Source organism: Phoenix dactylifera, chromosome 14 (assembly GCF_009389715.1).
Source record: "Phoenix dactylifera cultivar Barhee BC4 chromosome 14, palm_55x_up_171113_PBpolish2nd_filt_p, whole genome shotgun sequence".
In the NCBI taxonomy this organism is placed as follows: Eukaryota; Viridiplantae; Streptophyta; class Magnoliopsida; order Arecales; family Arecaceae; genus Phoenix; species Phoenix dactylifera.
In genome coordinates this window covers 6,070,967-6,085,055 of record NC_052405.1, presented here as the reverse complement: position 1 = coordinate 6,085,055, position 14,089 = coordinate 6,070,967, and the positions used below count along the sequence as shown (strand labels likewise).

At 35.9% G+C, this 14,089-nt stretch overlaps 1 protein-coding gene across 2 annotated transcripts; it reads right to left on the bottom strand.

Moving 5' to 3' along the window:
- Positions 1-1,114: 1,114 nt before the first annotated feature.
- LOC103708052 (RING finger protein 10) lies at positions 1,115-12,340 on the bottom strand. 2 transcript variants are annotated; one of them, XR_005514759.1, is made up of 10 exons: positions 12,069-12,340; positions 11,446-11,492; positions 7,636-8,961; positions 7,351-7,439; positions 5,943-6,045; positions 5,763-5,867; positions 2,836-2,950; positions 2,366-2,545; positions 1,404-1,663; positions 1,115-1,315 (listed from the first exon to the last, which is right to left on the bottom strand). XR_005514759.1 is itself a non-coding variant. In XM_008792812.3 (9 exons), the coding sequence occupies exons 1-9, from the start codon at positions 12,280-12,282 to the stop codon at positions 1,509-1,511; spliced, it is 2,334 nt and encodes a 777-aa protein (XP_008791034.2). In that variant the 5' UTR covers positions 12,283-12,340; the 3' UTR covers positions 1,117-1,508. The 2 variants fall into 2 exon arrangements, 1 of the variants encoding a protein (XP_008791034.2); XM_008792812.3 differs by having other exon boundaries at positions 1,117-1,663.
- Positions 12,341-14,089: the final 1,749 nt, after the last annotated feature.

The window sequence follows — 14,089 nt, the reverse complement described above, 5'->3', positions numbered from 1 at the left end:
GAGAAATTTCATTGTTTTGGTGAAACACACATTTTGAAGGAAGGGAACTATATAGCAGACATGATGACTAATATTGCATGCTTGGTCCAACAACCTTCCTACTAGACTTGTAATTCTCCAAGGAAAGTAGTTCTGGATGCTAAGGCGCTGTCTAAGTTTATAATAGGGATTTCTCGCCCCAAAAAGAGACGACAAGGATGAATAGTTATGGCTATGATCATAGTATTCTAGCATATATTACTTTAGAGGCCAAGTTTTGTTTTTGTTTGTTATTTTGGACAAGAACCAAATATTGTGCACAGAGATTGTATGATAATCATTGAATGGTTCCAATTTCACTATAAAAGATAAGAGGAAACTTACCAAAAGACTGCCCGAAATTTTAAATGTAGTTTGAAACATAATTAAAGTACTTCCCTGGGAATTGTTGTTAATTTTTTTTTTTGACGCTTCAATGGTACATCAGACGTGAAAAATAAACAATACAGTTATTTATAAATCCCTAATCAAAGTATAAATTAGTTTTAGATGAGTAATTTTTTAAGTAGGCAAAATGATGGTTTTTATCTTGCTAAAATTTGTCATATGCAGGACCCATAGTCCAACCATAGAGTGAAATTCTTTGAGATCCATTTTCAAAAGAAAAAAATAGAAAAAGCAGTTGATAATCGAAATTTGAACAAGAAGTATACATTATCATTTTTTTTCGAGAATAATACTAAAATACTATCTTTTCAGGAGAAACATCAAGAAAATTTTGAACCCAAGATGCAACCTAGGATTGTAGGCCAATTTACCAAGTATCAGACATTGAGAGTCATGTATCAATTATAATTCCTAGCTAACAATCTTCTCATTTATCCATTCAAAACTCATCAATAGTCAGATGTGTGCCATCTCTCCTATACATCAAACAAGAAAATCCAATACCAAAATGGCATATCTTAATCTGTAATAATAATACAAAGCTAAAGACAAAATATATATTTACTACGACCAATGTCTTGTAAAAGAGCAAAGAAGCTTCTGTACAATTTGCAGAATTTATAAGTTTTAAGCGGCAAAAATAGTTGTTGGAGGATTGTTCCAAAAATCATCAAAGCAGTAACAGGCCTGTTGAGTATCTGAGAAATTTTTATTAATCATTGAGTAAAGTACCATTATAAAATGCATGTTTAGCACACGAACAGTTGAGATCCATATCCTAGTTGAAACAGACCATCTCCGCTGTATCATGACATTTATAGCAGCACACCCAAGCACCATAAGCTTTAGAAGTCGCCAACTCATCCATTCCTGCCCGGTGAACTAGAACCTGCCCATAACAAGAGGGGTAACAACCAACTTCAGGGATGCAGATCAGACCCCCCAACTAGTAATTTTAGAAAACAACATCACAATACATTTCTTATCATGAACCGCAATCTTCAGTGGGTAACTTTACATGTACCGCACAACCACCTCAATATTTAGAAATATACAACACGAGCTTTGCATCTACTAACTAATCAGTAACGGCGGCCACCAGCATTAGACAATAGTACTTTGGTTGGTTTCTTCCCTTTCTTTCCAAATCCATTCGTCTTCTGAGCCTCAGGGCTCTCGATGACTCTGGCAGAGGATATGATGTTGGCAAATGACAATGTCGCAGCAGTCCGAGGACCTGTGTTGATAAGGACATAAGAAAAAACTGCTGGTGATAAATTGGAGGAGTCTCTTATGAATATACTACTAAAACAGCTTTAAATTTTGCTTTTTACAGAATATGAAATTTAGCTTTATTAGCAGCATAAGAATCTTTTAGTGATCAGATGTTGATTTCCAACATAAACAGATGACTACATGCTACAGCCAATCATCAAACACTTTAACAGAGCCCTCGGGTGAGAAATGCTAAATCACTTCCTGAATGTATGCATCTCTGCACCGAAAATGCTGACCTACAAATTTTCAGAAGAACCATTGGATAGAAGTTTTGAGTTGAACATCCTCCGGTGTTCCCAACCAACCTAACTAATTGCCTGAAATGTCTTCGAACATGTAGATGTAGATTATGGCTATGACCACCCGAAAGGATGCAGTTAGCAGGTAATTTTGAAATGCCATGGGTTTTGATACGGATGCCAGACAAGGCTGGTCAAAGCTAGTTCTAACAGGTAATTGCAGACCCTGACCCAGCGCATTTGTACCCCTCTTGAATCATAATTTCCCATTTGACTGGACACATTGCTGGATAGTTCACACCAGAAATCTCAGATTACACTGACAAGCCACCTCGAAGAACGAGGGATTAACAAATTGAAGACTAAAAGCACTAGTATCTCCTGATATCATTCTACAAAATTTCTGTAGTAACCAAGCATACCTTGAATACTGGAAGATTCATGCATCCTTTCCATCTTTCCTGACGAATCAGTCCGTTCTTCAGTTCTCAAAGAAGGTGAATCATGTGCAGCAGCAAAACCAAGGCGTGCCACATCTGAGAAGAGTTTCCTTTCACCGGTGACCGGAGGACTACTGGATTGTACACTGCAGCTTCCTAATGCTAAAGATATAATGTATGTTAATTAGAAACAGATCTCAAAATCAGAGACCAAGCCCTTCTGAGGAATTAATGGATGCAAATGCTGTTTTCTCATTTGCTTCCAGAACAATATTACAGCAAGAAGTAATTTTATATCCGAAACATGTTAAACTTCAGAAGTATGGCAGAAACTTGCATTCAGAAATATATGTGCTGATACCTCATAAACATGCATTAGAAAGTAACTTATCTATAACAAATGAGATTGCGAATTGATTCGAAAGGCTATGTAAAAGTAAAAAGTATTTTACCTTCAAAGTCATCTGAGGAGAATGTGACATCCTTCGGAGAATACTGTCCCTGATCATGTGTTATCAGACTTGCATGCTGGGCAGCAGCTTCAGCCCTCACTCTATCTTCTTGCTCCTAGAAGATAAGAATAAAAAGAAACATGTGAAATACAATAAATAAAACTAAAGAGACTCTTAGAAATGTGCTTCAGATTTGAGCAAGGAATGCCAATTTCACTTGAGACAAAAGATTGGCCCAAGAGCCCCTGGTTGCATTGTTTCTGCCATAAAAGTTCATTGAACTAGAACATAAAGTAGTTGGACTGATCCTCATTAACATCCTAAACAATTTTTTACATAGTCAAAGCTGATAATAAAATATTCATGGCTAAGTGCAGGCAATTTGGCGAAAGAAATTTGAAGATCAAGTCTTCATTTTTTTTTCTGACTTTCAGTTAGTAAGAGTCTTGTCTTTGAATCTTTAGGAATAAAAGTCTGAATTTTCTATTTTCCAAGGATTTTTATACCAAATTTTGGGCTTATTTTGTAATGAGTTTTTAAGTCCTATGTCGAGTAGGAATGTCATCTAAATGTCAAAGCTGATAATAAAATATTCATGGCTAAGTGCAGGCAATTTGGCGAAAGAAATTTGAAGATCAAGTCTTCATTTTTTTTCTGACTTTCAGTTAGTAAGAGTCTTGTCTTTGAATCTTTAGGAATAAAAGTCTGAATTTTCTATTTTCCAAGGATTTTTATACCAAATTTTGGGCTTATTTTGTAATGAGTTTTTAAGTCCTATGTCGAGTAGGAATGTCATCTAAATGTCTTATCTTCGGTTGACTTACTAGGATTGTGATGTGAAAAGATTTGCATGGTCTTTTAAGTAGGGTCTTGTAAAGCAACGAATTTTAGTATCTTAGGAAAGCTTTTTTGAATTCTTTTTGCTAGAAAAGTGTAGGGAAGAGTCCTTGTTCCTCTAAGATATCTACTTTGGGAATACCACGGCAGATTATAATTATAAAAGAGGGGAATTTGCTGTAACTAAGTTCAGTTTGGCAGTGATTAAATAAAATTTCCAGAATTTCCTTTCTTCTTCAGCTTAATTTGTTTCTTTTCAGTTCTTTTGGCAATTTGTTGGCCCCAGGCTTGCTTCTTGCCTCTGATGCATCTTCACATTCCTGACATGCAGATTGTCTGCACATTATCATGTATGTTTTCAGATCTGATCAGAAAATTCAGACCTTACATGTATCATAGATTGGCCATTAGAGGACTGGTTTAAACTCTAGATCAATAACCCAGACTCTTGAATCATGTAATGATGGATGAACTTTTACCCTAGAATGTGCCTTGACAATGCAAAGATAAATGAGCAGCATGCAAAGACCTTTCATGTTCATGATGAAGAACATAAATGTTTTGTTTGATGAATATTAATACAGCACCACTATCAAATTGGAACTTATCAGTGATATAGCTCCAACATGTGAGTTCCATAGATCACATAACAACCATCAAAGTAACAAGCTGTTTTATATGATCGATCATACGAAACTGAAATAACCTCCAATTTTTTCATTTTATAAGAAATCTTGTATTATGTGTTCAGTTTAAGCAGTCAAATGGCGTAAGCATTGATGCTAAATCATAACGGGTATATTTAACAGAATAATCATTACCAGATGTTTTGATACTATCTGTCTTACAAAAATGCATAACCAATATGGAAGTAGGCAACCTTTGAGACCTAAAATGAAACTACAATTATTGTTAACAGATGATAATCTTTAAGAATACAAATGTTGCACAGAACGAGCAAAAAAGTTTAGTTGCCATGTAAAACTCCTATGCCCGCTCTAGAAATGAATTTATCAGCATATTATTTCATCAAAATTTTCCCTATGAATGGAATATACTTCATAAGGACTAATATGAGCAAAGGAGAAGGAAAAAAAACTTTGAAGAACCTTAATAATTGTATTTTCTAATGGGAGTGCCTCATCCACTTCAAAATACCACTTCTAGCTGGCATTCATGTTTCTTGATGCTCATTGATGCATAGTGGAAATCCATTATTGCCTCCTCCAGATTTAAATTTTTTGGCACAGACACCCAAATTTAAAACTTTAACCTCAACATTTTATAATTATATAACTTATGTATTAAGTGCTTTTCTAAAAGCAAATTTAGAAATGAGCTCTAAAAGAAAACATGGCCAAAAGGACTACTATTCTTTCATAGAAAAAGTTATCTCGTACAAGCCGTGGTAGATGACTAGGTGCTTCAACTTCTGGAACTCCAGAGCACCACTTTCTCATTTCGTCGCCGATGATTGAGATGGGATCAGGTTGGGCCACCTGACCTAACACAGCATACCCTCCATGGAGCCCGGTCAGACTGACCCAATTCAGGCTCATTGAAGGTTGACAAAGTTTAGATCAGAATTTTTAAATTTTGAAACCAGGTCCAACTCAACCTAGTAAATTATGTCTCTCAATGTTTGCACACTTGTGCCCGTGGAATGGAAGGATCAAGAGAGAGCGCAACTTAAGCCACTATAGATTGAAATCATGAGATAGGATTTGGAAAGCCAGCAAGTATCATAAAGTGGGGTTGTTTTCCAATACTTATACCAAAACCTCAAATCTCTTGTGTTAGTAAAATAAAGTGACGCATCCATAATATTTCCCTCAATGCTATGAACATGACAAAACTGTAGGAATTACATTAAGAAGGAAGGTAAAAGTTGGAGATTTAATATTTCAAGCTTCAAATAGTTCATCCTGAGCTTGAATTCCCATTAGATTATTAACTAGAAGAAAGTCATCAAATAGAAAAGAAGGAAAATGCATTGTGTTGCATCATTATGTAGGAAAAATGAGTCCAATCAAGATGAACTGTTGTTTCCAAATCACAACCAATATTTTCAAAGTAGCAGATACTTCTACCTTCCTAGCAAGTCGCTTCCTCTGTTTTTCACGCTTCTTTAATTCATCCATGAATGGTGCTAAAGATCTGGGAGGCAGGATGTCACTCAGATCAATTTCACAGAGCTGTATTTAGCAAGGATTTGTAAGACAAGTATCACAAAATTTAATTTGCAATTTCTTACTGATAGACTGAAGTACCTGGAATGTTGTTGTTAAAGAGAAGTGACTCAAGTAACGGTAGCGCCTTCTCATGGCTTCCGTCTGTGTAACTGTCTCCAGCTCTAAAATTTTTCCACTGATTCTGCACTTGTATTTATATTCCTTAGATTAGTGAAGATAAACAATGATAGCTGCTGTATGAAGACTTAATAACTCAATGACAAAAAACCACAATAGCAACCACAAGAGCTATTGGTTCTCACAAAACATTTTTTAAATTTGAACACATCTGTGCCATTTCTTTTTGTTCCTCTAATCATAAAAGCATTACTGCTATCACAACACCAACTCCTAGAACTGACATCTCCATTCCCAAATCACTACAATTTTTAAAATTTGTGGTGCATTATATTCAAATTATTCACAATAAAAGCTAAAATGCTTCGAAAAACTCGTGAATAATTTGCACCAAAGTGATAGAATAGCTGCCGAATCTAGCATATATTTCTTCCTTAGCATGGTGTCAAGAATTAATAACGATGAGAATCTCCAATAGGATGACAAGAAGACTGGACAACAAAAGATGCAAAGTGAAATTGTTGAAACTCAAAAAGAAGGTGAAACAAGAAAAACATTCATATTTAACTGCTGATTTAAATATAGATAAATTAATAAAACTCATCTTCATCGAACTGAAAGAAAAAGGGGCACTGCAATAATGTCATGGTTTAAGTGATTTAGCTTTTCAACTCAGTCGAGATGTATTCCAGATGTACACAATCCATCTACATCTATGACCAGAAGTCCTGCACATTTATCTAATAATAGTGCATAAGAAAAGCAGCTTGCAGAATACCTGTATGTTTAAATAATAGCAAGACATTACTAACTTTAGTTCGACAAAGAGAAATGACATATGATATAGAATGATTAGTCTAAAATAATTACAGAATAAAACCAATCTTAATTAAGATTGTGGTGCAAAATTAGAATAAGGGGCATCAACAAAGTCATACCTCCACTAAATCATTCATAAATTTGCAATCATATCCTACTTCAATAAAACAAGGGGTATGAACATCTACATCTATCTATCTTGTTGTTGTTAAGTTCAACTTTATGTAAGATGCCATATGAACTGAGCTGGCTTGGCCAGCTAGCGAGTTCAGGTATCATCAGTTGAGCTTCATAATAATTTTTACACTTGCAGGCCAAATCACAAAAAATTGCATTCCTTTAGGTAAGCAAAACAATATCTGGTGTAACTAGTTCCTCTCAACAGAGTTTGGGCACAGAAATTATAGATCTTTCTCTTGATCTATCAACTATATAGAAGCACGCCTTAAGATTCAATTATATGACAACAACAGAAAAAGAGCTCAACAACATCCTGAAAAGATAAGTTTCTATAGTAGCCAGAATTTAGAAAGAACACGAGTCAATGTACCTTGGCGGAAGCATATTGTAGTTTCCATAGTGGTGCAAAAGACACTTCATGTTTAATGGATGCAAAATTAGGTGTTGACCATCAATTGCCTGTGCCAACATGGATATCAAATTCAAACTCAAACTCATAATGTACCTATGCACATGGAAATCACAACAGGATACGATGGTGCAGCCATAGTACTAATTTATCTGGCGGTTCCGAAATATCATCACTTCACGTCGAAGACGACTTAAAAAATGATATAATCCTATAGAAGTAACTGTCAAGTCGAATCTTAATCACCTGATAGAAAGTGTACGACTCCTTTTGCTTTGCATCCTTGCAGCTACTCGAAGTTTGATGTAAAACTTTCCCTTCAGTATATGATAGCATCACTTTCTCAGAATTTTCAAATGCTTCAGGTACAGCAGCAAGTAGGGCTGGAGAACTATCAGCACCTAATTTTCCAGATGAGTCGGTTATCTCATGTTTTAGAGTGGTACTTCTATCTGCTGATTCCCATGCATCTGACTTGGCAATATCAGAACTTGTAGTTGTATTAAATGCTTGAGGCTGTGTCTTATTATGTCTAATCTTCAGATTATTGGCAGGAGAGGCAGAGTTCCTTAGTGAAGGACTGACGCTATAAGTTATACGCTCCATCCAATTTTTCATTCTGTCCTCTAGTTGTTCCAAAGCTGCACAGACATAAGGGAGGATTTCCAAGTCATCAACAAGACCACAATCTGCTTTATGTAGCCAATTATTGAGATCTGATTTTGCTTCCCGCACAGACAACTCCACATCCGAAGTCAAAACAAACTTAGAAAACGAGTCACAGATGCCATTGCTGCTGCATGGCATAGGACCTTCTACTTGCTGATTTTTCAGTGTGGGAACTAGTGAATCTTTTGGCCGAGTTAAAAGTGTAAAACTAGCATGATCACCAACTTGAAACTGTTTCACATTTTCAACAAGGATTGTATACAAATCTTTTGTGGATATCATCATAAAGCATAAGGGACATTTTTTCCAGCATTCACCTTTGTGATCCTCCTCTCCCATCAGCAAATAGCGCAGAATGCAGGGAAAACAATATATATGGCCACATGATGTTATTTGTGGGCAAAGGGGACTTTCCAAGCAAATCGGGCATTGTACTGGTATGGGGGTGGAGAATCTTACACAAATGACATCTTCCCAACGAAGCATTTTATCTGGGTCCATCAATTCAACTTCACAACATCCTATATCTAACACAACAAATTTGTAATTTGCTTGAAGAAACAAGTCTTTGTTGTAAGGTTTTATCTTTTGTTGCCTTCTTGGAGGAGGAAGTCGAGGCTGCGGGCGGGAAATTGGATCATAGTAGAAATTTAGCAAATGATTAGCATTCACCACCTGGTTTCTTCTTGCAGCTGAATGGGCAGAACTACCTTGCATACCAACAATACCTGCAACCAGATGATCAGAACCAGATGACTTCCCACTGATTGGAGCAGGTCCAAATTGATCAGACCTAAATTGAGAAGTTGCCCCTTCTCTACCAGCTGGCGGGCATTCCAAAATGGTGCCACCATTTTGACCACATGAACCTTCTTTCGTATCCAGCACTCTAAATCCAATCACCTGAAACAACATTCCAAAATTCAGTAGCTTGTACAGAAAGCAAGAAACAAGCGACGCACTATTCCAAAATTCAACTCTCAGGACCAAACAAAGCATGAAAACTGATAGTAGCTGCTGCTAATAATCTGGCTTTTTCACTTCATCCATAACAAAGTCTTCAAATTTATCCTTAACTATTCAGTAGGGTTAAGGGGAATTAGAATTATTCCATCCTTAATTCAAGCAACAAAGGATATACCATAACTACGGATTCTTGAAAGAAGCATAAAGAAAGAAAGAAATGGCCCGAAAGAAAGGAGGGTAATATTGTAATGAGATTACCATCAAACAATTTACATAAGTTGTTTGTTTATAACAAATATAAGATGTCAAGAGTTTGAGTCGACAGATATCCCAATTGTCTTTTTCATGATCAATAGGTATAACATCGAATTGCAAATTTAAAAAAAAAAGAAAATCCTTTTCCACATGGCATTGGGAAGAAAAAAAGAGATTAATAGTAAGCTTGTTAGAATTGTCTGAAATGGGAGAACTAGATTTGATAAAAAGCAGGTGCTAGTGCAATGGAGAAAAGTTGAAACATCAATGGGTGTTGCATGCTGGTTACTTCAACAATGTAGTTGTCACTTTAGGTAACGCAATTATTGTGAAAAAGTAAACAATCCTCAATAAGGTAGCAAAGGATGACATTTGGAAGGATCAGAGCAGGAAGTTCATTTGAAAAGGCTATGTAGAACTAGATTACTCTACAGGACAGGAAACTGGTTGGCGTTTTGCTTGGTGGCATTTTCAGATGGCCAAAGATAGGGCTGCACACAAACCAAGCTGCTCATGAGCAGCTCACGCATGGCTCTATATCTACTCATTCAAGCTCAGCTCAGTTAAAAATAAGCCGGCTCGGCTTCACAAACGAATCAAGCCTGAAAACACCATTCAAAAACAGTGGGAAAGATTAGCTTGGTTCGACTAAAGCTCGAGTCAAAGCTACCTGAGCTTGAGCACTTTATCTGAAGCTCGCTTGAGCTCAAGCTAGACTCCAGCAGCTCTTTAAATATACCAAGCCGAACTGAGCAGCTTGGTACTTGGTGGGCTTGGCTGATTTGCACCTCTAGATGAGGATGTGATGAAAATCATTTAAGCTCAAAATATGCATGTAATTACACTCCAAAACATAATGTGGATGGATTGTAAAACACATAGTATTTGATAACCAGCATAGCAAAACTTGTATGTGATTCTTGTTAGAGGTCACAACTTGAAAGGCATTATCCAGACTGTGGTGGGTAGGGAGTTAAATCCCCTAAGTCTAGATCCCAGAGAGTTTTGATCATTATAGAAGGAAGCTCTGGATTCTATGTAGTCACCTAAGTCTAAATCCAATAAAGTCTTTATGGTGATAAGGAGAGGCCCTATGTTCCAAGACCACAACCATTATATTAAAAATAGGGTTGCTCGACCTGTCTTCGACATCCTATTAACTTTATCCTGCAGTAGTTTCTGCACAACTATTGACCCTTTAGTCCCATATCCTTTGAAAACAATGCCCTCTTAGTCTCCACATTTGAAATAATCATATCTTTCAACTTCATCTCTAGAATGTTCATACATCTGATCATTTATTTTTAAGACAACTCCAGCTGCTTTTCATCCACCGTAAACCCCAGCAATCCAATAACTCAACCATCCTTCTTCTTCATTCACCTTAATCACAAGTTTAACAATCCTCAGTACTCTCCGAATGGCCCCAACTCTTAATTTTTATTTTCTAATCCCCAATTCCCTTTCCAGAAAAAAGAGCTATAACTATAGACTTCCTTTTCACTCTAATCTCCTTTTTTCCAACTTCCCTAAGAAAACATATTATAGAGAAACAAAAGAACTGACATATGTATATCCAGGTAGCAATCACAACAATGATGTCATATAGATTTTCATATTATAAGAAGAATTCTATTTTCATCAAGTTCATGTAGTTAATAGCATATCGCACACTTACGCTTGCAAACTTACATGCATATGCACACACAGAGAAACAAGCATGCTTGCTTATTCACAGACATTTATGTATCAATATATATGTATGAAGTAGATTTCCTTTTGATTGTTCAGGTTATTTTGCATCTTAGGAATTTTTCTGTTATTAAATTCAGTGCACCATATCTGCGTGCATAGGTCAAACATGGAGCAAAAAATGTGCCTTCGCTTCATTCCTCCCAAAATCATATTTTTAAATCCATAAACATGCATAGGTGTCTCTAATGAGATATATAGTTTATCAAAATAGAACAACAGAAAACAATTAATGGTGAACAATGATCTCAGTTTAATTAGTTAATAGGGTAACGAATGAAGTACTTATGACAATAAGTCATCTTATATGATAGACATAACACCTGCATTTCTTTCACTGCCTATACTGTAGACAACTTAAGCAATGAAGTGAAACAGAAGTTGAATATAAATTCCAAGGTAAATTCTTCTTACCTTATTGGATGTATCACAGGAATCTCCAAATGCTGAAACCGCTGATTCTGCAAAATATGAATCGCAAGATAATATTCAATCTGTAGATATGGAAGAAGGGAGATTTTGAAAATGAAAATAAATTCAGACCGATTATGACACAGAACTTATACTCACAAGAGAGAGCATAAATATATATATATATATATATATATATATATATATATATATATATATATATATATATATATATATATATATATATAATTTGAAAAAAAAAAAAGAAATGCAGCAAACATGAATTAAAATGTAACGAAACGCCTCAACAGGCATAAATCACAGAAAAGCCATATTACTAACAAAAAAAAGGGCGCCCCGTGGAATTATTATCTTCGTTCTAATTCTCAACAAGCTTTCTTGTTGCCATAACATCTATCCCAAATTACTCAACAAGTCGCATAAGGAACAGAAACGCCTTCCACGGACACCCCAAACCAAGAGGGGGAAAAAAAGCAACTCCCCAGCAAACGAGCATGATTTCCAATCAAACCCTAGGGTCTAAAGTCACGAGAAATCAAAGACAGAACGAAAACCCTAGACCAAAAATTCATAACCAAAAAAATCGAGATCGGGCGAGAACCCACCGGAGCTCTCGACAGGAGCGCCGTTGGACGCGTCCGGGGCGGAGATCCGGGCCGACCCCCCGCGATTATCGGCGGAGAAGCCCTCCGTTTCGATCCGGGGAGGGCGGCGGCGAGGGTCGGGAGGGAAGCCATTGTCGGAGGAGGTAGGGTTTTCGGGGGGCACGCGCGACGGAGAAGCAGATCGATGGGCGTCGTCGGTGGGGGAGATGGACATGAACGTGTGCAAAGAGACGGGGTAAAGACTTCGAGCGGTCGCAGCCGGAACCAAATTTGGGGAGAAATTTAGGACTTTATAGGCAGCGGCGGGCATCTAGAATATCCGGCCGTGTGGACGATAAAGCCCTCCGTCATCAACAAAAATTGCTAATTCTGCCATTTTGTTGTAATTTATGAAATTATTGTTGCTATTGATTAAATTGAGTCGTCACCAGTTAATTGAAGAAGGAAACGAGGAGCGATCTTATGAGCAGATCCTTTTGATTCTAGTATAAACCGGCGATTCACCCATTCCTATTATTCTCTCTGTCAATTGCATTAGCCTATTCTATAGAGTATCGAATTGGCAAGTATCTTCAACATTTCAATTGATGTTAAAAAGTTGATGTCTATATGATTCAACATTTCATCAGACTATTATTTTACTTTCTAGCATTATATTCTATGAATTTAAATACCAAGATATGCACTCCAATAAATGCATCTAAAATATTTCTTAGATGATGTTTTATTTGCAAATTAATAAATTTTGAATAAAAAATTTATTCGGTTAAGCATGAAAACTTTGTCCATCTTTAACTAATATAATTTTATTATGATACATTATAACCAATCTTCTCAGCTTAGAGAAGGGAAATAAAATTATCTATATTTGGCAAACTTTAATTTATCTCCTCGCATTGCCCAGCCCTCTCTTGTGCTAGCAAGCATCTGTTTTTTTCAACTTATCTAATCAAAAATCATTTGTAATATTTTTTTCTAAATTATTCAAAGTTTTTTCTACCATTAGAAATTCAAATTTATTCACACAAAAACAAAATCAACTAGAATAAGAAATAAAAATAAAAAATGTAATATATGCAAGTTTTTTTCTTATCTGTGAATCAAATATTATCTTGATGTTCCAATCGTAACTAAAATATTAAATTTATTTGCCAGCAAAAGTGGGACTGCTTAAATGGTGAAACAAGCATGAGATGATCCCCAAAATGTAAAGTTTCTTATTTTGATGAGACCCATTAGAGAGCCTTTTTTTTGTAGTTAAGAAAGCTAAACATTTTCCGTTTTCCATTAACTAATTTGACTTGATGATTTGAAAATTAAAGTTTATATTATATGGTGATAGAATTGTAATTATATATAAACCATAACCATATTTCTAGAGTGATCCATCAGTGGGTATGACACCGCAACCATGTTGGTCACAAATGTCAATCTGTTAGCTAATCATATTATAAACCCTAGTATATCAAAAAAGAGTACAATATTTTTAGAATGAAATATTTCACAGTGGCCCCTGAGCTCTTACTATTGTAGATGGCTGATGAAGATGTTCCCCTCGTGATGAACGTGCATAGGTTCAATCTCTAATTCAAGGGTAAAAAGAATCAGATCTCACGTTAGCCAAATACTACTTGCAAAATAGAAATGGACTTAAAATAAACTATACCTGGTCAAACACTTCTTATACCCTTTTTTTTTAGATATGGAGTATTGCATGACCATCTTGAAATAGTCTTACATACAATTGTAATGCCCATTTCACCCCTTTACATTATATCACTAAATTTAACTTTATATTATCAATCATATTATATCGACACCAAACATGAGAGATCCTGGTGTAAAGCACCAATCTCCTTATGACACATGGCCTTGAAATCTCTTCTTGGTACCAGGTTTTGCCTTGGCCCAAAGCATTTCTTGTCAGATAATCAAGCTTCAGAAAAGCTAAATTTCATAAGCCGATAACCCTGGCAATGCAATTTGCACAACAGCAAATGGGCACCAAAATATAAATATTC

Bases quoted from the DNA above. Each gene is read 5' to 3' on its own strand.
- LOC103708052 (XM_008792812.3), bottom strand. From the start codon at position 12,282: ATGTCCATCTCCCCCACCGACGACGCCCATCGATCTGCTTCTCCGTCG. The intron at 7,440-7,635 runs GTGATTAAGATT...ATGTTGGCACAG, and splicing joins AGTCGTACACTTTCTATCAG to GCAATTGATGGTCAACACCT. The intron at 1,664-2,365 runs GTATGCTTGGTT...TTATCAACACAG, and splicing joins TGAATCTTCCAGTATTCAAG to GTCCTCGGACTGCTGCGACA.